This window comes from Mesoplodon bidens (genome assembly GCF_964165515.1).
Source record: "Mesoplodon bidens genome assembly, chromosome: 19".
Classification (NCBI taxonomy): domain Eukaryota; kingdom Metazoa; phylum Chordata; class Mammalia; order Artiodactyla; family Ziphiidae; genus Mesoplodon; species Mesoplodon bidens.
This window is the reverse complement of record NC_138179.1, coordinates 15,445,310-15,468,407: the sequence shown is the minus strand read 5'-3', so window position 1 is coordinate 15,468,407 and position 23,098 is coordinate 15,445,310. Positions and strand designations below refer to the sequence as shown.

Here is a 23,098-nt window from a genome sequence, read left to right as displayed (position 1 = left end):
ATGGAATAGCAGTGCTTCACAGGCTGTGGGGATGAGTATAATGACTATGTCAGAGAGCCGCCTGCCACTCTCCCTGCAGGTTTTACTGCAAAAATGAAAAAGGCAGCAGAATCAGACTTATTTTTGGATTGGGATTTTTCTTTCTCCTTTACAAGAGGTGTCAGTTTAATTCCAGAGCCCTGACCCAATATTTTCTGATGAATATCTTCCCCAAGAAGAGAAGGAAATCCCTGCTGGGTAAAGCAGCTATGACGTCAGCTACTTTCTCTGAGACTTGCACTGTTGGTGCCTAATAGCATAACATCAGTCTCTCGTTCCCTCTCAATTTATTAGTGATTTCCAGGCAGTTTTTTAAAAACATACTTTGGAGGGTTCTCGGGATCATGAAAATTTCCCGTTTGCCTGTTGTCTGATGAGATAAGCTGTTCTTTACTATTAGGGTGAGAACAGCTACTCCCTGAGATATCTTCCCAGTGATTTGCATCACAGGACTTGTCCTGCCTTGGTGGGTGGTGGCTGAGAGGACTTGGTGCAGGTTTGAACATCCTCATGATAGGTGAGGGATGGAAGTTGGAGAACACAGTCCTATTTAGGTCAGGAAACAGGGTGTCAGACAAAAAAGAAGAAGCTTTAAGGGGAGCACATTGGCACCCGTTGGTCACAAAGTACAGTTCGGGGCCACCTATCCAACCAGTCAGCTTGCCCCTCCCCACAGCCGCTCACTCGTTTGGGGTGTGTGATACGTTGTCTCCTCCTAGGGGTGGCTGGAGTTCGTGCAGCTTGGAAAGGGGGAAAACCCCACCTTACACCCAGCTACTTGATTATAGCTTGTCTTCATAAACAAATTGACCTGCGCCCTACCCAGAAAAGCACCCTTCTGCTGGGCAGGCCTGAGTCCGAGAGAGCCCCACCCAAGCAACAGGCAGGCGGGGGAGCTGAGAGCAGGTGCAGAGTTGAGCACAAACAGGGGTTCACATTAGTGCAGGCGTGTGACTCGGCAGAGATTCACAGGCAGCCAAGGCAGGTATGGCCCTGAGCCCAGGGTTAGTTGTTCTGGGCTGTTTCCATTCCACCCTGCGGCGAGGTAGCTCTTCATCAGCTTGTAAGTCATGGAAACCATACCCCCAAATGCCACATTTAGCAACCTGTTCCCTGGGCAGGTGATCCTGCCCAGCCATAGGGCCACCTTTCTCTTTTTCATTGGAGCTTTGAGAACTGTGCTTCCTTGTTAGAGTGTGGTTTGAAATGAGATCTCAGCAGACCTTCTCTCCATAAAATCAACCAAAGGATGGATGTGTGCATATAGTCTTTTTGGCCCACCTCCTTTTCCAGGGGTCACTTTAGCTTGATGGTTTTTATCCACAGATGCTTATGAAAAGGCCTGTACTTCACGCTTATCCTCTTCCGTTCTGTTACCAACCTTTTTCTCCAGATTTACTAGCCTCGTCTTTGCTTTCTCTTTTTTTTTGGCTGCACCACATGTCTTGCAGGATCTTAGTTCCCAAACCAGGGATTGAACCCGGGGCCATGGCAGTGAAAGCACTAAGCCCTAACCACTGGAACGCCAGGGAACTCCCTCATCTTTGCTTTCTAATTCAAGAAAGATTACCACCCTCCTCACACTTCCACATCAGTGATTAATCCTATATTGATTATTTCTCTTTGTATTACTTGGATGCTGTTTTGGTTTTTTCCCCCCCAGTTATTAATATTAATCAGGCTCATTTTTTTAATTCAAAAATTGTAGACATACTACAGAGTGTAGAATGTAAAGCCCTCCCCAAAAGTAAAAGCCTAGGAACACTGTTACCAGTTTGGTGATGTTCCTCTAGATATTTTACTATACTTATTCTAATATGGGAACTGACTATTCCAAGTGTGTTCAACATGCTTGTCACTTAATAGTGTACCTTGAACATCATTCCACTAAAATATTTGGCTGGTTTTTTTTTTAATTTTAAAAAATTTATTTATTTATTTATTTTGTCTGCACTGGGTCTTAGTTGTGGCACACAGGATCTTTTAGTTGCGGCATGAGGACACTCTTAGTTGTGGCATGTGGGGTCTAATTCCCTGACAAGGGATCGAACCCGGGCCGCCTGCATTGGGAGCGCGGAGTCTTACCCGCTGGATCACCAGGGAAGTCCCCTTGACTGTTTTTAATAGCCTCATATAAGTGTATGGACTATAATTTAAATAAATTTTTTTTGGTGTTACAGTATTACAGTAAACATCCTTATATGTATAGCTTTGTGCACTTATGTAGTAGTATTTCTCCAAGTAAAAATTTTAAAGGGAGGGTTGCTGTTTAAAGGGTTAGATTTTGAGAGCTATTGCCAGATTTCATTCTTTAAAATTCTACAGTTCACACTCCTATCAACTGTGTATTACGAGAGGGCTAGTTTGACCAAACCATCATCAACACTGGCTGTTAACAACTATCTTAGCTCTTATAAGTCTGATAGTAAAAAATCAGATCTCATATTCATTTGTTTTTGTTGTTATTTTGCTTTGTTTTTGTTGTTTGCTGTTAGTGAAATTGAGCCTCTTTTCAACTGTTGATTACCTATTTCCATTGGGCATTAACAAAGCATCTTGCAGGTTAAGATTTAAGTTTATCTGGGAGCGGTTTCCTGGGAGGGTATTGATTGTTTTCACAAACCAGAGTAAGGCATTTCCTATGCATGTCCTCCACAGCAAACAGCGGCATAACAAGCTCTGGCGATCTCATTCAGATAGTGACCTCTCGGACCACCACGAACCCATCTGCAAAGCAGGACTAGAACTCAACAAGAAGGAGATCACCACCTCAGCAGACCAGATTGCCGAGGTGAAGACCATGGAGAGTCACCCACCCATACCTCCCGTCTTCGTGGAACATGTCGTCCCACAGGATGAAAATCAGAAAGGCCTGTGTACCAAAGAAAGAATGATCTGCTTGGAGTTTACTTCTAGGGAATTTCATGCCGGACAGATTGAAGATGAATTAAACCTAAATGACATCAATGGATGCTCATCAGGGTGTTGTCTCAATGAATCAAAATTCCCTCTTGACAACTGCCATGCATCCAAAGCCTTAATCCAACCTGGACAGGACCCAGAAATGGCCAACAAGTTCCCAGACTTAACAGTGGAAGATTTGGAGACAGACGCACTGAAAGCAGACATGAACGTCCACTTACTGCCCATGGAAGAATTGACATCCCGCCTGAAAGATCTCCCCATGTCCCCTGATACTGACTCACCGAGCCCCCAACCCAGTTGCCAGGCTGAAGTCTCAGATTTCAGTACAGATCGCATTGACTTTTTTAGCGCGCTAGAGAAGTTTGTAGAGCTTTCCCAAGAAACCCGGTCCCGATCTTTTTCTCACTCAAGGATGGAGGAACTGGGAGGAGGAAGGAGCGAGGGCTGTCGGCTGTCAGTGGTCGAAGTAGTCCCTTCCGAAGCGGCAGCTGATGACCAGAGAAGCAGCTCTCTGAGTAATACTCCCCGTGCATCTGAAGAGTCTTCAATAGATGAGGAACAGTCAAAGGTAAAAACTGTCTTTATAGTTCTGTGCCTAATGAAGCTCTCTTTAATGACAAAATATTTGGGACTCTGCTATGTTCACTCTATGTTTGATGTTGCTAAAGATTTAGGAAGGTGATATGAGGGAGACAGTCTGGCGTGAAAATTTAGGGTTTAAATATTTTTCTAAATCAGTTGCCTTTCAAGGAATTTATCTTTCCAGGCTTTTGGTGTCATTGGAAGCACTTCTGAGAGGGGATGAGGGAAGAAGGGATTAGCCAAAACAAATGTCCTGCCTGACCAAGGAGAGGGTCCCCTTGGGACCTCCGCAGTTCAGATCAAATCTCACCAACAGTGAGGTGCCAGGGACTGATCTGTTGCCTGAGTGAGACGTGTGTCTCTCTGAGAGGATGGATTTGTTTGGGAAATTCTTTCTGCCTCAGAAAATTCAAAGACTAGACGTGTGTTAATAGTTGTTGGAGTAGCAACTGATCCCCATGCTGAGTTCTTGCTATTAATAATGTTTCTGACTTGTTCCTCATTGCAGACGCTGTGGTATTCAAGAATTGAGGGATGGTGTGGGGAAATGATTTGGGAGCAGACAGAATCCCAAGATTCGTCTCAGTGGCATGAGTTCTTATGAGCCGTCTCAGACCAGGGAAAGAATTACTATACATCATCAACTCTAAGACTCACACTTATTCTCATTTTGACTTTTGAAATTGGGTTGCATCTTAAAAACAATGGTATCTTATGTCAGTATAATACAGTAATTGGGAAGCAAGTGGGGACAGATTTACTCTAACATAAATGAAGTCATTTCACGATCTCAGTGGAGCTGACTAGATTCTTGACATCTCCTAATTGCTGTCTACTTATATTTACCACCTCGTTCACTCCTCATCTGTTCTCTCTCTTCTTAACTACCCCAGGGCAGTTGTTGCCTCTGCTTCTGTCTTCTCCTCTCCCCAAAAGCTATGCCTCTATTTCGTTTCTACCGGGAAGATCAGAATGCCTGAGCTCTCCTTTGGACTAATGGATGTAGTGGCTCTGACAGAAATAGCTTTTCTGCAAAGTTCTGGTCATATGAGCACTCTCTCCATAGCCCATGCACACACTGGGCCTGCTGTGGCTTCTCTCCCAGCCTTGGCAAGTTCGCCTCTGCCTGATGTCCCAGCAGATTTCTCCCAAAGGCATAACTGATCTTGTTAGTTTGTACTAGCTCTGACTCTTTTTGAAGGAGAAAGACAAGAACAATTCCTAGGGAAATACTGTACCTTGAAGGTTTATAAAAATGTTAACAAAGTAGATTGATGGTCATAATGATGTTGCTTTAAGAGATGTCCAAGGGCCATTTCTAAATTTTGAAATTCTTATTTTTTTACAGTAGGACTTGATTTTGCATTGGCCAGTTTTCTTTGGCCTTGTTCTAAATCCATCTGGGAATATGTAACTGGTGGAACATTAAAATGTCAGATTCGCAGTTTCTAAGTTTGCTCAGGCACGTGGCTGCATAAGCCAAGGAAGAAGCCATGTGAAACATAGGAACTGTGCAGTCAGATATAGAGTGCCCCCATGTGCTGGGATGCGGCTGCTGGGAGAAGCAGTGGGAGGATGTGGATGAAAGCTGGCAAGACAAAGGACAGAAGAGAGCAGTGAGTCTCCACATCAGACATCCAGCTTCTTCTAACACTGGGCATATTTAAGGTGGCCACTGAGCCCTTCAGTGGAACTCTTCCCCTTGAACCAAGTTAGGATCAAACTGGAAGGGGATAGGCTAGAGAGGAGAGGTTTTATTTACCCCAGTATGGCCTAAATCCTGAAGGCTCATGGTCTTAGGAAAATAAGGATTATAGGAGCCTCCAAGGCTACTTGCTTTTTACTTTTGGAGCAAGATACTGGATTAGAATCCTATTTGAGTCAACAGAACAGAAGTTTACTAGACAGTGACACAACCTGTGACTAATTTTGTATCTCTGCCTTTGATGAATCCGGTTTTTTCTTGTACGACAAAACAGAATACAACCCCAGGCAGAGGACAGTCCCAGGCACTCCATGATTTGTGTCCTCAGAGAGCCAGAAGGTTCTCCTGGATCAGAGGATTAGTAAGCAAAAAATCTGGCATTTTCAATTGGATTACAGTTTGCCCTAACCATCTCGCTGTTTTCTCTTCTTAGGCAGTCTCAGAACTGGTCAGCCCAGACATCTTCATGCAGTCTCACTCAGAAAATGCAATTTCAGTCAAAGAAATCGTCACTGAGATTGAATCCATCAGTCAAGGAGTTGGACAGATTCAAGTGAAAGGCGACGTCCTATCCATTCCATGCCATACACCAAAGAAGCACATCGTCCATGAGCTGCCCCTTGAGAGGGCCCAAGCCGCAGAGAACAAACCTGGAAATCTGGAGCAGAGTGGAGGTTCCTGCACAGCCCAGCCTGAACTGGCCAAAGACTCAGGGAAGTGGGAGCCAGAAGGGTGCCCAGTGGCACACTCATCCACCACAGAGTTGGAAGAAGAGGAACCAGCTGAGGGGGAACAAGAGCTCTGGGGCCCAGGGATGCCCCCGGGTGCCAAGTGGTACCCCGGGTCCGTGAGGCGAGCCACCTTGGAGTTTGAGGAGCGCTTGCGGCAGGAGCAAGAGCACCACGGTGCTGCCCCTGCTTGTACCTCGTTGTCCACTCGTAAGAATTCCAAGAATGATTCTTCTTCTGTGGCAGATCTAGCACCAAAAGGGAGGAGTGATGAAGCCACCCTAGAACATTCGTTTGTCCCCAAGGAACCAGAGATGAGCAAGGGCAAAGGGAAATGCAGTGGGTCCGAGGCTGGCTCCCTACCCCATTCTGAGCAGCATGCCACCGCTCCAGCACCCGAGCTGCTGGAGTCTCACCCGTTGCCAGCTACTCAGAAGTGCCCAGGGTCAGGTCCCAGAACGCAGCAGGAAGGAGTCCTGAAGGACCAGAGGACGTCGGTCTCGTGCCAGGGACCTGAGACACCAGCAGTCCCTCTGCCTCTCCCCAGGAAGAGAGAAGCCATGGAATACACCCACACGGTCACGACACCTGCTCATGGGCCAGACGGGGAAACAGCCACCAGCGGAAAGAGCGGGGAGCAGGGACTGAGGAAAGTGGAAGTGGAGGAGTCCGTCGCTGTCCTCTGTGCACTGGATGAAAATCTGAACCGGACACTGAGCCCCAACCAGGCTTCCCTGCACCCCAGAGCGCTACCTCTGCCTCATTCTTCCTCTCCTGAGCATGAGCACGGCAGGCCCGCCCACCCAGCCCCCACCCCGAGCAGCCCTGAAGACTGGGGCAACAGCCCAGCAACTGCCCCGGAGATAGCAGCGCCTTCTGTCAGTCACTCAGCCCACCTGCTTGGTGCCAGCCTAGCTTACCTGCATCCCCAGACGGTGGTTCACCTGGAAGGCTTCACAGAGCACAGCAGCAGCACAGACGATGAGCCCTCTGCGGAGAAGCGCAGCTGGGAAGAAAGTCAGGAGGGCCCCCTCTCCAGGGGCAGTGAAATGCCATATCAGGGCTCCCAGTTAAGTTGCGAAGACCTGTGTTTAATTAGCAAACTCGGCGACAGTGTTGGGGAGCAACAAGAAGAACTGGACCCATCGCCTGTAGCCTGTCAGCTCCCACACGGCTCTAGTAGTGACGGTATGAAGGGTCTCAGTCACAGCCCCAGTGGGGTGAAGGAATGCGCTAAAGAAATCGAGTCCCGAGCGATTTCCCAGGTAGGGCTCCCCAAACCATCGCAGATGAGGCGTTCAGCTTCCCTCGCCAAGTTAGGTTACCTGGACCTCTGTAAAGACTGTTTACCGGAGACGGGGCCTGTCTGCTCTGAGTCCCCTCATCTCAAACTGCTTCAGCCCTTCCTCAGAATGGGCTCGGGAATGGAGGCCCAGGAGGCCCCAGAAAACCCAGATGCTCCCCAGAACCTAGAGCCCACCAAGTATTTCATAGAGCAACTCAAAACAACAGAGTGTATCGCACAGAGCAAGCCGGTGGAGAGGCCCCTTGTACAGTATGCCAAAGAATTTGGTTCTAGTCAGCAGTGTTTGCTCCCCAGGGCAGGACCTGAATTGACTAGTTCTGAAGGAGGCCTTCCTTTGGTACAGACCCAGGGACTGCAGGGTGCAGGCCCAGCTCCAGGGCTGGCTGTAGTGCCCCGTCAGCAGCATGGCAGAACTCACCCCCTAAGGAGACTGAAAAAAGCAAATGATAAAAAACGGACAACCAACCCCTTCTATAATACCATGTGATTCTGAGCCTCTACATGTGACTTTCTGAAAGAAATGTTTGTAAAAGGGGCAGGTGTAATATGTAAGGAACATGCACTTTATTGGTTAATTTTATAATATTTTGGTCATTTTACTGTTCCTGGCGCATGCAGGGTTTGGTTTTTTTCCTCTGTGTGTGTGTGAGAGAGAGAGAGAGAGTTTGATTTGGACGGCAAGACCATTTTATCATTTTTTATTTTTGGAAAATGCAAACCTCAAAAAATACTCATTTTCAAAGAACACCTTTATCAAAGGCAAATTGCTGTTTTTCAATCTACTGCCACCTGCTCCTCGTTTTGCCCCCTGAGGGAAGGCATGCTTGCTTGATTGAGGAAGGAAGCAGATGGGGAAGTGGGGTTGAAGCTGGGAATTGGAAATGCTGCCCCAGGCCTGTGTGATGATGGTTAGGTCTTCAGACCTGATGCACTGGATTCACTGAAGGGGGCAGCCCAACGTCAGCATGCTCTCAGACTTGGTCCCCAGCCCCAGCCCCAGCCCCAGCCCCTTGGAGTTCCTGAAATGGGCAGGTTCTGCTTTGCTCTCAAAGAGGGTATTCCAGATCATTTCTCCTGGTCTCCAGAGTATCATTACAAAAAGGCATGATAATGGCTGGCTTTGTAAACTTATCAAGCAAATACGTTTTTACCCCAAGCAAATCATTTTATTAAATTTAAAATGAACTCCAAAGGCAATCTGAGAGGTCCTCTCTAGAGGAAAGCAGAAGAGAAGGAGGTGAAATTGGGGGTGGAGAGGCCACCACTGCCCAGTATCTTCCAGGTAGATGGGCTCCACACAGGTGGTCATCCTACCCCACCCCCCCATCCCCTGGAAATGTGCCCTGCAGCATTCTCCCAACTAAAACACAATAGGGACAAGTTTGAAAAACAGCAATTAAAAGTCAGTGTGTTCTTGTAAAATGAATACATATGTAGGGTTTTAACCCTTTCATTACTTGAATAATTCTGTGGGCCTTCTAAGTTTAATGGCCATATTTTTTCCAATTTATTTTCCTCCCTCATGCTGTTTCTCCCAGTGCTGCCTATTTTTTTTAAATTTTGTAGGTATTTGAATTGTTACATTACATATGTATAACCTCCATTGAATGCAAAGTTTTCTTTTTAATATTATCACTGTTAACACTTGACGTAAGTTTTTTTTTTTCCTTTTCCTGGAAGATTTGTCATTTCTCTAGTTTATACACAGTACTTATGTACATAATGTCGTCATTTTCTTACATTGTTTTGTTGTTAATGTTGTATGTTGTAGGGTCTTTTTGACTTATCCATTTTAAGAAATAGTAAAGCTGCAACTGGAAAACATACGGACACCACAGAAATAAGACTGATGGGTGTTGGTAGGAATCTGCAGAGTATATATTGATGGTGGGTTTTTTTAAAATGGAGACTTCTAATCACCAGCTCCTGCCAAATTATGCGTTAGTAACTTCCTCCTCAGAGAAACCCCTAAAGACTCCTATTAGATCACAGTTTGACTGAAGGCTGATTCCTCTTTGAGACTGAAATCCCAGAATGTTGTTCGCCACTAGCTGAACCAGAGCCAGGGAGTATATGTGACTGTTACTGCTGCCCAAGGTGGAAGCTCCTAATGGATTAGGCTGAAGGGCTGCAGGGAGGCCTCAGCCAAGGGCAGGCACCCTTAATGACCACGTTTAGGATGCTATTGCTTTGCTGCTATTGTGGAGGTCCTTAACACAGGAGCACCTGCCGTAAACAAGCCTATTTCAGCTACTTACAGAAAACATATTTAGCTTGGAATGGAACACCCACTGCAGCTCATCAAAGCTGAAGAGGTTTGCAAATTTGCTTCCTGTTTGCTTTGGTGGTTGTCCACATTGCTGAGAGGTTGACCGAGCACAGACCTAAGATTTAGGTTTGAGGTTCATCACAGCACTTAGAGGGAAAAGATGCACAGACTGTCAAAGTGATGTCAGAGACCAGAGTTCGATGAGGACAGGTGGTATGGTGACCCAAAGGAGAGAGAAAAGGTGGACTGAGGCCACTCGTAGGTTTTCAAGAGGAGCTGTGAATCCAGTTGCCGGGTGGAGGCCGTAGTTGGGTCTGACATCACCGCCAGGAGGCAGCTGGACAGAAACCTCCTGCTCTAAGTGTTTTTATGGTGTAGTAATGATATGTACCTGTGCTGTCCCTAAATAGTTTCCTTAAATGTTCAAATGTGTCATCCACACAGCTTTGTGACTCCAGGATATTTAATGTGTTGTAAAATGTTTTACTAGGTGGCATGTTCCAGTGTGAGGAGGCTTGCAGGACAGGGTTTTGAATTTCCAGGGCTCATCCATCTAAACTGCCCTTTCTTGTTGAGGCAGTTCCATCACCAATATGTTGGCGAAAGGAGAGGAAACTGTGGCAGGGGTGGGAAGAGGAGGCTTTGCATGGAGGTTAAGAGAGTAGTGTCCACTCAGTTAATCCCTTGAGATGGTGACATCCCTCATATGAAGAAGTACACACAGGGTCGACAGTATTGCACTGTTCTCGCTTCTCCCGGCCACTGTGTTTAATGCTCACCCTCACTGCATTAAAGAACAACAAAGATTGGGAGTGGGGGAACCTCAAGCGCTGTGAAGAAAAACAAAACCTTTTTTTTTTTTAAGAGTAGAGGAGGTCTTGCTCTGCCTTTTTTTTTAATAATTACACTTTTTATCATTTAATTTACCTGCCTAAGTGAACATTCTCTACACAAGGTCTGTAATTCAGCCATGCCATAGGGTTTTGCCAGCCCTCAGACTCCCAAAACTGAGTGTTCTTGTGCTATTTATGTAGCTGAGCACTGTCCAGGGGAAGTACATGATGGCCTATCAAGAACTTTCTAAACTTTATTCTCTTCAAACGGATAATCTCAGGTGGCCTATTTCCCTTTTCTGTTCATGGAAAAGCCAGACCCGAAACAGCAGGTCTGGTAGATTGACAGAGATGAGTAGGAAAAGTTTGGACCTCTCGCTCAGTGCCTCTCTTTATTTTGAAAAACCACCATAGTCTGACTCAAAATTATTCTGGAGGGGTTGTGTGTGTGTGTGTATGTGTGTAAAACGTAACACTGTGGTGCATGGGGTAAAAGCCCCAGGAGCACACAGATTCTGGGCTGTAATCTGGATGGTTACCTGGTCAGTAGGAAGGAGAGAAACCCCTTTTTGATTTTAGAAACACTTAGGAGTAGTTTGTACTATAGCAGATACACAGTACCGTAGTGTAGTAATACTCATCTCTCCTTATTTTGGTTGCCTTTCAGATTCCGAATGTTTAGGATCATTCCTAACATCTCAGCCTCTTCAGGCTCTTTATCTAGCATTTTCCTGGTTCTGTACCTTTATCCCAAATGGGATTTCCTCTTTCTCATTTTGGGAACTACCAAGAGCCCCAAGGACAGCCTGAGGATGACAGCCTAGGCTCTGAGGTCCCCTCCTGCTAAAGGGCCCCAGACAGATGCTCTTGGATAGACCTGAAGTTTCTGAGACATAGCAGCTCACAGAAATCTTCATTTGTTCCATCTGAGGATTTCAGTTCTGAAGTGATCTAGCCATGTTTGGTAAAGATGTTTTTGTGGCAACTGTTTCTCTCTCTCTCTCTCTCTCTTTTTTTTTTAAGAAAGCATTATGCAAAAAGGGTCTCTTTCAAGGGCATTTTAAATTTTTTAAATAAAGCCATTCTTTGGCTTTTTTGAACTGTTTGTGGATATTTTGTTTACATTGTGAATATTAAAACGTGCATCATCTTGATGGCCGCTCAGATTCCTCCTGCAGGCACCCAGCCCTGGCCATCCTGTGAGTCCTCACACTGAGCAAGGTCAGCCTTATGGTCAGCCCTCATGGGTAAGTGGGGAAAACCTGGAGCTGACTTCCATCTGTGTCTTGCACTCCCATCCAACACTCTGTATGGAAATATTCATCATTTCCTCAGTGATGGTGTGTCTTATAGTGATGGTTGTAATGGTGAATGGCTAGTGTCGTTTTTGTCTAATTTTGTTTTGCTTTTTGATGGTAGATGAGATGAAATTTTAGCTATTTCAGCACCAATCCAACTTAAAAACATCTTGGATTTGTTTTCCCTTCCAAACTAAAAGATTAAGGCGCGTATTAGGCATAAATGTATTTGCTGCCGCGACTCATCCGACGGCTATATCAGGAAAAAGCCTCCTGCTACCAAAGCAGGAAGCTGCACACTCCTAACCCTTCTCCAGGGCTTGGGGTCCCTTGATGTCATGGAGAGCTATTGCAAGGTGCTTCTGTACTTTTCTGGCCTGGAAGTGGAGGGTGCCTGTGCCTGGCTCCTGCTATGAAAAGAGAACCAGCCTCATTTGCTCAGTGCCCCAGAGATCTGGGACAGGATTTCTAAACTGGAATCATCCCTCATCAGCTTGAAGATGTCCCAAGGGGTATATGACTAGTGCTGCCATCTGTGTCCTCACAGCAACACCGGTGGCAGCATCCTGTGCACACATGGAGAGCTAATACCCAGGGCTTAACTCAAGCTGATGACCCAGTCTGGAAGCTGGGTAACTGGCCCTGAAATGTTTCCCAATCAGTAAATCCACAGGGAACTGTTTGGTTTTTATGTTTTATTGGAATTTGGTTTGCTTGGCATAGCTTAAGGTGCCTTTTCTTTCTTTCTTTCTACTTTAATTTTGTAGGACTCGTTCTAAATGTAGAAAACAAGTCCAAAAGACTCTCCCACTGACTGTTACCTTTGCCCCAGGCCACCCCAAACTTTTATGCTCACATTTTATTAAATAAAGCAGGTGCTCCCTGGAATCTCTGGGACCTTTTTGAGGCATTTGAAGCAGAATATAAAGAGTGGTCTCATCTCCCTCCTTAATCTTCCTGGTGGTTGGGATGTTCCACTTGTATCATAGGTTTTTTTATTACTGATGTGCTCCGCTGTTTTTAAATGTGAACTTGTGCGCAAATGTGCAGATTCAATGTTCTTGTTACAGATTGAATAAATTTTTATTTTGAAGATGAAACGTGTACTTGATCAAGTGCAACAAAAGAGGGGGTTGCTGAAAGGTGGAGGGATTGGAAGAGAACACTGATGGTAAACATGATGCAATTCCCATTGATTGATCTCCCTCCCTTAGGAGAGAGCTGAGCTCTGGGAAAAAATACAACTTTCTACCTCTCACAAAATGAAGACTGGATGGGAAATGGCATCACTAAAGATTATTTCAGACAGTGTGGCTCCAATCAAGTGACCACGCTGGGAACTTGCCTGGTCAAAGAGGCTCTTGCCAAAGCCACCACCTGAATGTTAGGAGAATGAATAAGCAAAGGGACCAAAATTCCGCCGCCATCTGTGGTACAAAGTGTTCTGGGACAGCTGCCGTGACGTGCCCCAGCAGAGACTGGATTTCTTGGGTAGGTGACTTCTCTGGACATTAACAAGATAGAGTTCACAAGCTTTCGGCACAGGGCACCTCAGCTCACTGAAAGGTTTCTAGAAACGGCATGACTTTCCAAAGAAGTAAAAGCTTTAACCCTCTCCCATAATTAGAAGAGAAGAGAAGCACTCGATGTCAGTGGTAGAGGAAGAGAGATGGGGCCAAAGAGCAGTTCCCTAAAACGGGCGCGGGGGGGCGGTGCGGATTCCCTGGCGGTCCAGTGGTTAGGACTCCGTGCTTTCACTGCCGAGGGCGCGGGTTCAATCCCTGGTCAGGGAACTAAGATCCTGCAAGCCCTGCGGCATGGCCAAAAACAAAAACAGGCTGGGGGGAGGGGTCTCCACTTCTCCCACCCCTCCACAGACCCATCATGAGATATTTAGTGGTGCCATTCATCACATATAAAGCAGCCCTACCATCTAGGGAAGGCTCAGTTTCCAGAGAAGACACTGCCTTGAACTAAAATTAAGTCAGCCTGCTTCAGTCTGAATCGTCCATATCAAATGAGATGGGCACACCACTGGTCTCTGGCTGGAGTGCCAGAGTGCATGATGGTGAAGGCAAGGTCATTTCACAAAATATTCTAGGGGTGCCTGGAGTCCCTGACCCTGATCAGTCATGGCTTTCTAGCCAAAGCAAATGGACCAAATCATGTCTAAGTTGCCAGGCCACCTCTTCCAGAAAATGGCTTTATGAAAGATGAAGTCTATGCCTATCTTTTATGGATTGCTATTCAGATGGGTAACAGTTCAAATGGATAACAGCAAGGGAAAGCACCAAGTCCAAGTAGCTTCTTCCACTGATTGGTTCTTTGTGCCTTGGCTCCACCTACCCCCAGCTCTGCCAGGCCTTGGCAGCCAGAAGAAGGCTAGAGGGCAGGGCTAAGCCATGCCAGCTCTAAACAACACCTGTAAGTTCCTGCTCTTGTACCTGGAGAGCAACCACCACCCCACCCCACCCCACCCCCGCCCAGGTGATGGAACTGAAGGCAGAATGGATTGAAGGATTCCTGCTTCTGGGCTTCCCTGGTGGCGCAGTGGTTAAGAATCCGCCTAGCCAATGCAGGGGACATGCGTTTGAGCCCTGGTCTGGGAAGATCCCACATGCCTTGCGTCCACTAGAGAAAGCCCACCCAACGCAGCCAAAAATAATAAATAAATAAAATAAATAGTAAATTTATTAAAAAAAAATAAAAGACCCGTGCCAGCCGCTTTCCCTTGAACCTGGTGCTCACTTTTTTTTCCTCCCACACCCCTATCACCGGTTTTTAGGCTGCTTTGTGCCCTGTTCCGTGGAATCCTCTCTAACGGGGTGAAGTGCCTAGTACAGTGACAGTGGTCGCTATTGCTATTAATAACAGTAACATTCACAGGCCCCTGTCGGGTACCCTCACAGCTGCCCTGGGCCAGCCTAGGCCCTCATCCAAGGGCCCCCAGAGCATCTTCCGGGACCTCTCCTCAGGGGTGTCTGGACGTGCAGTCCCACAGCCCCGGCCCGCCGGTATGGTCTAAATTGGGAGTGTGATTGCAGCAGGAATGCAGCGTGAAGGCATCTGATCTTGCTCGGCCGCCGGCTCTGAGGGGAGCGCGCCCCCTCGTAGGCTCCCTCTCTCAGCGCCCAGCTCTGGTCTGGGAACCTGGGCCTCCTCAGCCCACCCGCTAGGCGCGGAGCGCGGAGGAGCGCGCACAGCCGGCGCACACACGCAGAATTACTTTTGACGCTTCTCGAAGGCCCGCGGACTGGCCGCGCAGAGTCTGCAGCACTCGACTTTCCCGCCGCTGGAGAGGGCGGGGCCGATGTGACCCCGCCCCTGCGCTAGGTCCGCCTCCGCAGGTTGATGGCAGCGGCAGCTGGGACTGCAGCGACGCCCGGCCCCGAGAGTCGCAGGCAGCGGCCGGAGCGCGCAGCCGAACGCCCGGGCCCCAGACGCCGCGGACACCCGGAGAGGCAGTTCCGGTGCCCTGACGCCTCCCTTGGTCCCCAGCGCAGCCCCAACCCCCTCCGCAGAGAAGTCGCAGCGTGAGCGCCCCTCGGCCGGCTCAGGACCAGGTACCCACCCCCCCACCGCCGCCACCGTAGCCAGTGAAGCGGGCGGGGTGTCTGGAGGGGACAGAGGTCTGCGCCCCCTCCCCCACACCCGCCGCCAAATTCGGTCCCGGGCGGGGCGGACTTGGTGTCTATATTTGGCCGACCAGCGGCCCGCGCGCCCGCAGGGCGCAGACACCTCGTCTCGCAAAAACGCAGTGCCTGGGCAGGAGGCCGGAGAAGGGTGCGGGGAGGCCGGGCCTCAGGCCGGGAGCCGTAGAAGCGTCTTGAAGGGCACAGGGATGCCCGGGGCTGGGGAGGGGCTGGAGTCAGTCGCTGGGGCTTTGGAAGAGCTCGGTGTGTCCCCTGGGGAAGAGCTTAGCTCAAGCCCCAAGCGGGAGAAAAGGCACCTCGCCCTCCTCACTCCACTCCTGAAAATCTGGCTCTGAGCCGGGGGGAGGGGGGTCGAGGACCCCACCCCCAAGAGAATTTAGTAGGAGAGAGGACCCAGAAGAGCAGTGGAGCTGAAATATGGCCGGCAAAAGCCAGAACACAGTGGTGAGGGCCTCTTAGAGAAGCCAGTGCAGAGAGAAGTGGGAGGAGGAGAGATCCACCTTACACTGTGTCCCCCACCACCACCCCCCGCCAACAGCATGGGAGGAAACTGATGAAAACAGTAGCAGGAAGAACTCAGGTGAGCTAACAGGAGGAACTTTTCCTTGGCAAATTTTTAGAAAAAGGCAAAACCCCATCCACCTAAACTATGCCACAGATGCTGAGTTTAGGATCTTGAGTGGCTGCAGTCCTAACCCCACAAATGGCCTTAAGCCAAAGCCTCTGATTCTGGACAAGATGCCTCTGGGAGATAAACCACTTCTGTGAAGAGATGCTCATACAAGCCTGGCAGTGGGAGGGCAGCCTGGCATTGAGGCTCCTCCCAAAACCACTTCAACTTCCAGGAAGCTTTCAGGCCCAGTCAGGCTCCACTGTCCCCCAGCCTGGCTCTCTAAGGAGAAGTCAGGCCCCAAATCCTAGCCCCTCGAACTAAGCAAAGAACTTTCCCATACATCACCTTGAGGAAAACTCCCTGCTTCTAGGACCAGACTCTATATTAATTTATAGCTGACTCTTGGTCAGATAACCCTTCTCACTTGCCACTCCCCCAACTCTTCCTCCCTCCCTCCCACAGCTACGGGACTAAGGACCAAAATTTGGTCACCGAGATCCTCCATCTCTGCCCCCAGCTATGAGCCGGCGCGTGGTTCGGCAGAGCAAGTTCCGCCATGTGTTTGGACAGGCGGCAAAGGCTGACCAGGCCTACGAGGACATCCGTGTGTCCAAGGTCACATGGGACAGCTCCTTCTGTGCCGTCAACCCCAAATTCCTGGCCATTATTGTGGAGGCTGGAGGTGGAGGTGCCTTCATCGTCCTGCCTCTGGCCAAGGTGAGAGATGAGGGGAAGGAAGCAGGTGGAGGACACTGGCTGTGACTCCTGGGGACTCCTGATAGCAGCCTGTGTTCTCACCTAGTTCCATTCCTCAGTCAGGAGGGCAGTCTATGTGGACTGACAGCTCCCTGTTCCCCAATCACTCAGGGACCAATTGGGAGGCTCTGTCACCCCTCCTAGAACAGCAGCATCACATCGGCCCCCACCTACTCGCAGCCCATCCCTTCTCCATGCAGCACCCTGTTCCCAGCAGGGACCAGGAGTGGGTGATGGATAGTTGGGAAGCAGTGGAGACAGAACCTGGCCAGATTCTGTTCCTATCTCTCCTGATGCCACACCCCTTACGTTTTTGGTGTCAGGATCTTTGTACACAACCCAGGGTGAGCATTGGATTAAATCACACCCCGGAGCAGCACACTGAGGACAGAGTCAGGCTCTATCCAAAGAGTTCTTGGCCACCTCCCCGATTCTGGTTCTTGCAGTGAGGTAGAATGAGAGCAAAGGGCCGGGGGACATGACATATAAGGCCAAAGCCCCCTCTACTCCAGGGATGGGGGCCAGGCAATGACCAGCACCTTTACTGAGTAGCCTCAAGCCCCTCAGCCATCTCTACCCACAGGATGGCCACTCCAAGTCATGACCTTGACCTGGATTCCGGCTCCTACACCTTGTTAGGGGAGGCCCCACAGGTGGCAAGGTCAGGATGAGGCCTGGCAATAGCCAGTGACTCACTCTAGGACAATGCAGACACCATCCGAGGACATCATCCCCTGGGCTCAAATTTCAGCTGGAGCCACCTCCTCCCCCAGTACAAGTGCCATTCCAATGCCACACGGCCACCCCTCTCCCCTACCGCCTGGTCTGGGTTGACGCCAGCCCCTGCAAAGGCCTCAGAGCCCCCACAAACATACCATAAAGATTAAAAATAGATGGGCCCCAGCTCAGGTTGGGAGACGGCAGGCACAAGGAATGCCTGCTGCTTGTGGTTCCAAGGTAAAGCCATTGACAAGGGGGAGATCTGCCAACTGTGGCTAGTAAAGGGCTGTCAAGCACTGCATTGCATCTTACCTTACCTTGACCTATTCCACCAGCGGCTTGCCATGGACATTTCAGTTGGGGGAACAGGCCCAAGAACAGTCTCCTCCAAGTAGATGTTTTTAGAAGAGCACTGGACTAAGAAGTCAAGTCTTGACTCTACCAGTATCTTGCTGTGTGTCCTTGGTTAAGTTATCTTACCTCTCTGTGTCTGATTCCTTGATATGAAATGACTTCAACTCTGTCTTCCGTGAAGTAGAGGAAGTAGGCCGGATGGGGTTGGAAGAGCAGAAAGGGGGTGGGTTCTGCAAAGAGAAAACAGAAAATAGAGAATTGAGATGTAAACAGATCCACTCCCCACCCCCTGAAAACACGCAGGACAGTGGCCCCACATCTCCCTCTCTGACCCCTGCAGACAGGGCGAGTGGATAAGAACTACCCACTGGTCACTGGGCACACTGCCCCTGTGCTGGACATCGACTGGTGCCCACACAATGACAACGTCATCGCCAGTGCCTCAGATGACACCACCATCATGGTAGGAGCCAGGTGGATGCTGCTGGGCTGTCGGGCAGGGGAAGCAGGGAGGGCTGCCTCACCTGTGCTGCGGAAGGTGGTGAGGGAGGTGCTGAGTTCCAGGGCCCTGCCCTGTCCAGCTCCCAGGCTATTTTTAGCTACAGGCCCACCCCCTCCCAGGATGAACTGCTTAGGACTAATTTTAGCCATGGCTACCTTGGGGCCTGAAGAGCAGGAGGGCAGTGCTCTGAAGTCTCCCTGCTCGTTTGAGTAGGGAGGTCTCTGGAAAGCTGACAGTGCCACCTCCTGGCTCCCAGCTGCTTCTGCCCCATGTGGGCACCATCACATCTTGTCCTGCACTTGACCCTGGGGAAGGGGGGTGGGGGAAGTAAGGGAAGAGCAGAGTGACAAAGTGGGCTCCTCATCCCACCTACCCTGTGCCTTTTCCTTCTATCTAGGTGTGGCAGATTCCAGACTATACCCCTATGCGCAACATTACAGAACCCATCCTCACACTCGAGGGCCACTCCAAACGTGTGGGCATCCTCTCCTGGCACCCCACTGCCCGGAATGTCCTGCTCAGTGCAGGTCTGGGGGCCTAGGGAGGGGTCCCTACCATAGATTGGGGGTGTGGGGAGTGGCAAAGGCAGGGCCACGTGACGGTGCCTGGCCATTCTGGGCAGGTGGTGACAATGTGATCATCATCTGGAACGTGGGCACTGGGGAGGTGCTTCTGAGTCTAGACGACATACACCCGGACGTCATCCACAGCGTGTGCTGGAACAGCAACGGGAGGCTGCTAGCCACCACCTGCAAGGACAAGACCCTGCGCATCATCGACCCCCGCAAGGGCCAGGTGGTGGCGGTGAGTGCCTAGCTTGGCCACGTCCCAACCCCTGCCCCAGGAAGCAGCTGTCAGGCCTCTGTACCCACAACCCCCTGAGCCCCTCGTCCCAGCTCTCACCTCCTCCACCTTAACCCCAGACACCAGCCTTGCCCCTCCGTGTCTGCAACCACAGCCCCTGACCTAAGTAAGCCCCCAGCCTGCAATTCTCAGCCCCGCTCCTGTTCCCTCCCCTCCCCTGCATCTCAGAAGCTCAGAGGAGGGCTGCTCGATTTGTGACTGAGGAGGGGAGAAGCTGCAAACTCTACCCTCCCACCAGACCTGCATGAACCGAACCTGCGCCCCCGGACCCCTCTCCTCCCAGCCGGCACCCAGCGCCATCTTCCGGCGCCTGAGCCTGACACTGGCTCGCGGGCAGGCCCCTTTCCAACCTAGTTGACCCGCTAGGCGGGAGATTGGAGGCAACCCTCGCGCGTTGTTTGCCCCAGCTGGGTGCCCTGGGAGGGCGGCGGCACCTGCCTCACCAGCCTCAACCTAAGGCGGGGCGCTGGATGCGCGGGGCACGTGCACGTCTGCGCGGAGTGCGCGCGGCGGGAGCGGAGAGGGGCGGGGCGGCGGGCACTCTAACCCACTAACCCCGCGAGCAGGAGCGAGCCCGGCCTCACGAGGGCGCCCGCCCGCTGCGGGCCGTCTTCACCGCAGACGGGAAGCTACTCAGCACCGGCTTCAGCAGGATGAGTGAGCGGCAACTCGCGCTCTGGGACCCGGTAGGCCAGGCCGCGCCGGGCGCACGCGCTCGCTCCTTCGCTGGGTCAGCCGGGAGCGCTCTCCCAGACCGTGGCCCGCGCCCAAGATAGCTGAAGCGGAGCGGGGAGCTCCCGTTTGGGAAGCGCCTCTCTGCTCCCCTGGGAAACCCGCAGGCACCCCCTGCTCTGAGGGCGCTTAAGGGCTCAGAATCTGCAGAGAGAGGCCCGCGCCCCGCGCTCTCCAGGCCTGGGGCCAGCCAGGAGACTCCAGGAAACTGAAAATTTAGGACCGCTTTTGTCTCCGCCCCCCACACCCAAGTCAGCAAGTTGGTTGCCCGGCCCTCCAGGCTCCCCAGGGCAGGCAGCTGGGTGACGCCTCTCCCTGTCTCCCCCTCCCCCCAGGAGAGGTTTGCGGCCCACGAGGGAATGAGGCCCATGCGGGCCGTCTTCACGCGCCAGGGTCATATCTTCACCACGGGCTTCACCCGCATGAGCCAGCGAGAGCTGGGCCTGTGGGACCCGGTAACGCAGCTGGACGCTTGGGGTGTGTGCCCCGGGGACTGGCATCACGGGAGAGGGGCCAGGCGCCCCCCACCCGCAGGGCATGCCCACCTGGACAGGGCTGGAGGCTGCTGCCCTCTTTGCAGCGCCTGCCATCCTAACACCCACCCCTCTGCCCAGTTTTGCTGCGTCGCCTGAAGGAGCCCCCGCTGGCGCCCCTGCCTGGTGATGCCGAGTCCCTGGGGGTGGTTTGCGGTGACTGCATGCGGCGGCGCAGGGGGTATCGGTGCGGGGGACCGAGAGTGGTGTCCAGGTTTGGGGTCTGCAGCTCTCTTCACCAGAGTTGCCTTGGGAATGCGTGGGCTTTGGGGAGGGCACGAAGCGTACAGGAGCTTCAAGGGATCCAGAGCGGCACGGCGGGCGGGACAGGGCTGGTCACGCCTCCTGTGCTCGGGCAGAACAACTTCGAGGAGCCAGTGGCACTGCAGGAGATGGACACAAGCAACGGGGTCCTGCTGCCCTTCTACGATCCCGACTCCAGCATCGTCTACCTGTGTGGCAAGGTGCTCGCAGCAGGGAGGGGAGAAGAGGGGGCTGGACCGAGATATCGGGCGCCCGCCCAGCATATCTCCGAACCGACTGGTTTTGCAGGGCGACAGCAGCATTCGGTACTTTGAGATTACCGAGGAACCACCTTTCGTGCATTACCTGAACACGTTCAGCAGCAAGGAGCCGCAGAGGGGCATGGGCTTCATGCCCAAGCGGGGACTGGATGTCAGCAAGTGCGAGATTGCACGGTCAGCAGCCTTGCCCTTCCCGCTCACCTGCTTCTGTGCCCACGTCCCATCCGGGAAGACCCGGGGGCTTCCCCAATAGTGTAGTCTCTGGAAAATAGTGGGTTTTGGGGGATGGGGGGTGTCATACGGGCTTGTTTCCAGCGCCAGCCCCAATGCTACAGGCTTGACATTCTCTGAACTTCAGTTTCTTCATCTCTTAATGATGATAAACACCCCATCAGAGGGTGTTTAAAGTGCAATGCATGGTAGGCGCTCAGCAAGTGTTGGCCTCTAACCCCTTGGCCCCGGGCAAGAGTTAAGGGAGTGGGAGCCTGAGCGTGTGCCGATCCCCGCTCCCTTATAGGTTCTACAAGTTGCACGAAAGAAAGTGTGAACCCATCATCATGACTGTGCCCCGCAAGGTGAGTGGCCGGGAGAGGGGTTGGGCAGGGCTCCAAGGCGGAAAGGAGCAGAGCAGGCCTGGCACCCTGCTCGTTCTCGTGTCCCCCTACCCATGCAGTCAGACCTGTTCCAAGACGACCTTTACCCAGATACGCCGGGCCCCGAACCGGCCCTAGAAGCAGATGAATGGCTATCCGGCCAGGACGCCGAACCCGTGCTCATCTCGTTGAGGGACGGTTACATGCCCCCCAAGCACCGCGAGCTGCGGGTCACCAAGCGCAACATCCTGGACGTGCGCCCGCCCCCCGGCCCCCGCCGCAGCCAGTCAGCCAGCGACGCCCCTTTGTCGGTAAGGTCCCGCCCTGCTCCACCCAGGCCCAATCTTCACATCCCCCTACCGCACCCCGCCCAACGCCGCCTCTTCCGTCCTCTGCGTCCAACAGCAGCACACCCTGGAGACGCTGCTGGAGGAGATCAAGGCCCTGCGCGAGCAGGTGCAGGCCCAGGAGCAGCGCATCACGTCTTTGGAGAACATGCTGTGCGAGCTGGTGGACGGCACGGACTAGCGCATCGCGCCGGGGAAGCTCCAAGCCGGGAGGGCAAAGTGGGGCGGAGCGCAAGTACTCCCGCGCCGCCCCGGCTTTGGGCCCTCCGCACCCCGCCTCTCTGGGCCTGGGCCGGGACTGGGGAGGGAACTCCGCCCCTCGCGGGAGTCCTGGACAAATGAAGCGTTGCGGACTCTCGCGTCCGTCTGGCGCCTACCGGGCTGTGTGCCCCGTACAGGACTCAGCAGGAGCTGGCCTTGGAAGGCCCAGGGTGACGGGGGCCTCAACAATGGTGCTGCAGGGCAGGCAGTGTCCCCTTTGTTTCCCTTCCCGCCCAGGGCAGGGAAAGTGCTTAGTATTAGCGCAATGCTTGGGGATGTTGGGGAGCTTGGGCTTGACCTCAAAGGGGTAGCGATTTGACGGGTCTCCCCAGACCGGCTGGGGAAAATTACAACGCTTCTCCCTCTAATCAGCTCACTTGACTCCACCACCCTGAGTGGTAAACTGAACGGGCGTCACTCCAGTTCTACGGACATACACAAACGTTGGCTGTACAGCCGGACCCACGGGCTACACCCAGCAGTCTATGGCAGAGGGCTCTCTTCCTTCTCTCCATCTGCAGGGGAGAGGACGGCTTCCTCACGGCACTCCCGCAGGAGAACCAACCAGAGAACTGGCATGAGGAAGCAGGTTCACACCTCCCCCCTCCCAGACAGACAGACAGACAGACAGACACACACACACACACACACACACACACACGCACACGCACTCTCTGCCCCCAGCCCTCTGTTGTGGCCTTGACTCTAGGAGGAAAACAAGACGTACTGAATGAAACATTTTACCAAGTGCTCAGTCTGTGCCTCCTGCATGGGTGGGGATGCTAGACCCCCAGCCTCTGTAAGTGCCACCACCAGACTCCTGGGGGCCCTGACAAATGCAACGCTTGGCTCAGGACCCACCAGACATCCTCTTACTTCAGAGCCCTCCCCACACTGAGGTTCAGAAGGAACCCTCAACCCACAGATGGGTGTTCTTCCCCAGTAAAGGCAGGTAGGAAAA

The 23,098-nt window shown here is 51.8% G+C and overlaps 2 protein-coding genes across 6 annotated transcripts in view; both read left to right on the top strand.

Annotated features, from left to right (window-relative positions):
* Window positions 1–12,785, top strand: part of SSH2 (slingshot protein phosphatase 2) — a 246,294-nt gene extending 233,509 nt beyond the window's left edge. For all 5 annotated transcript variants that reach the window (XM_081219857.1, XM_081219859.1, XM_081219856.1 and 2 more), the window contains 2 exons: window positions 2,698–3,532; window positions 5,685–12,785. In XM_081219857.1, coding sequence (XP_081075983.1) covers window positions 2,698–3,532; window positions 5,685–7,772 — 2,923 coding nt within the window. In that variant the 3' untranslated portion in view covers window positions 7,773–12,785. The remainder of the gene's footprint in view (window positions 1–2,697; window positions 3,533–5,684) is intronic.
* A 2,125-nt stretch (window positions 12,786–14,910) lies between these two features.
* CORO6 (coronin 6) lies at window positions 14,911–23,098 on the top strand. Its single transcript, XM_081218471.1, is given in 14 exon segments — window positions 14,911–15,248; window positions 16,414–16,668; window positions 18,122–18,244; window positions 18,681–18,810; window positions 18,906–19,087; window positions 19,714–19,833; window positions 20,215–20,356; window positions 20,494–20,577; window positions 20,580–20,593; window positions 20,772–20,876; window positions 20,965–21,110; window positions 21,454–21,511; window positions 21,610–21,840; window positions 21,935–23,098. Coding segments are annotated over 13 exon segments (1,656 nt in total). The 5' UTR covers window positions 14,911–15,248; window positions 16,414–16,470; the 3' UTR covers window positions 22,058–23,098.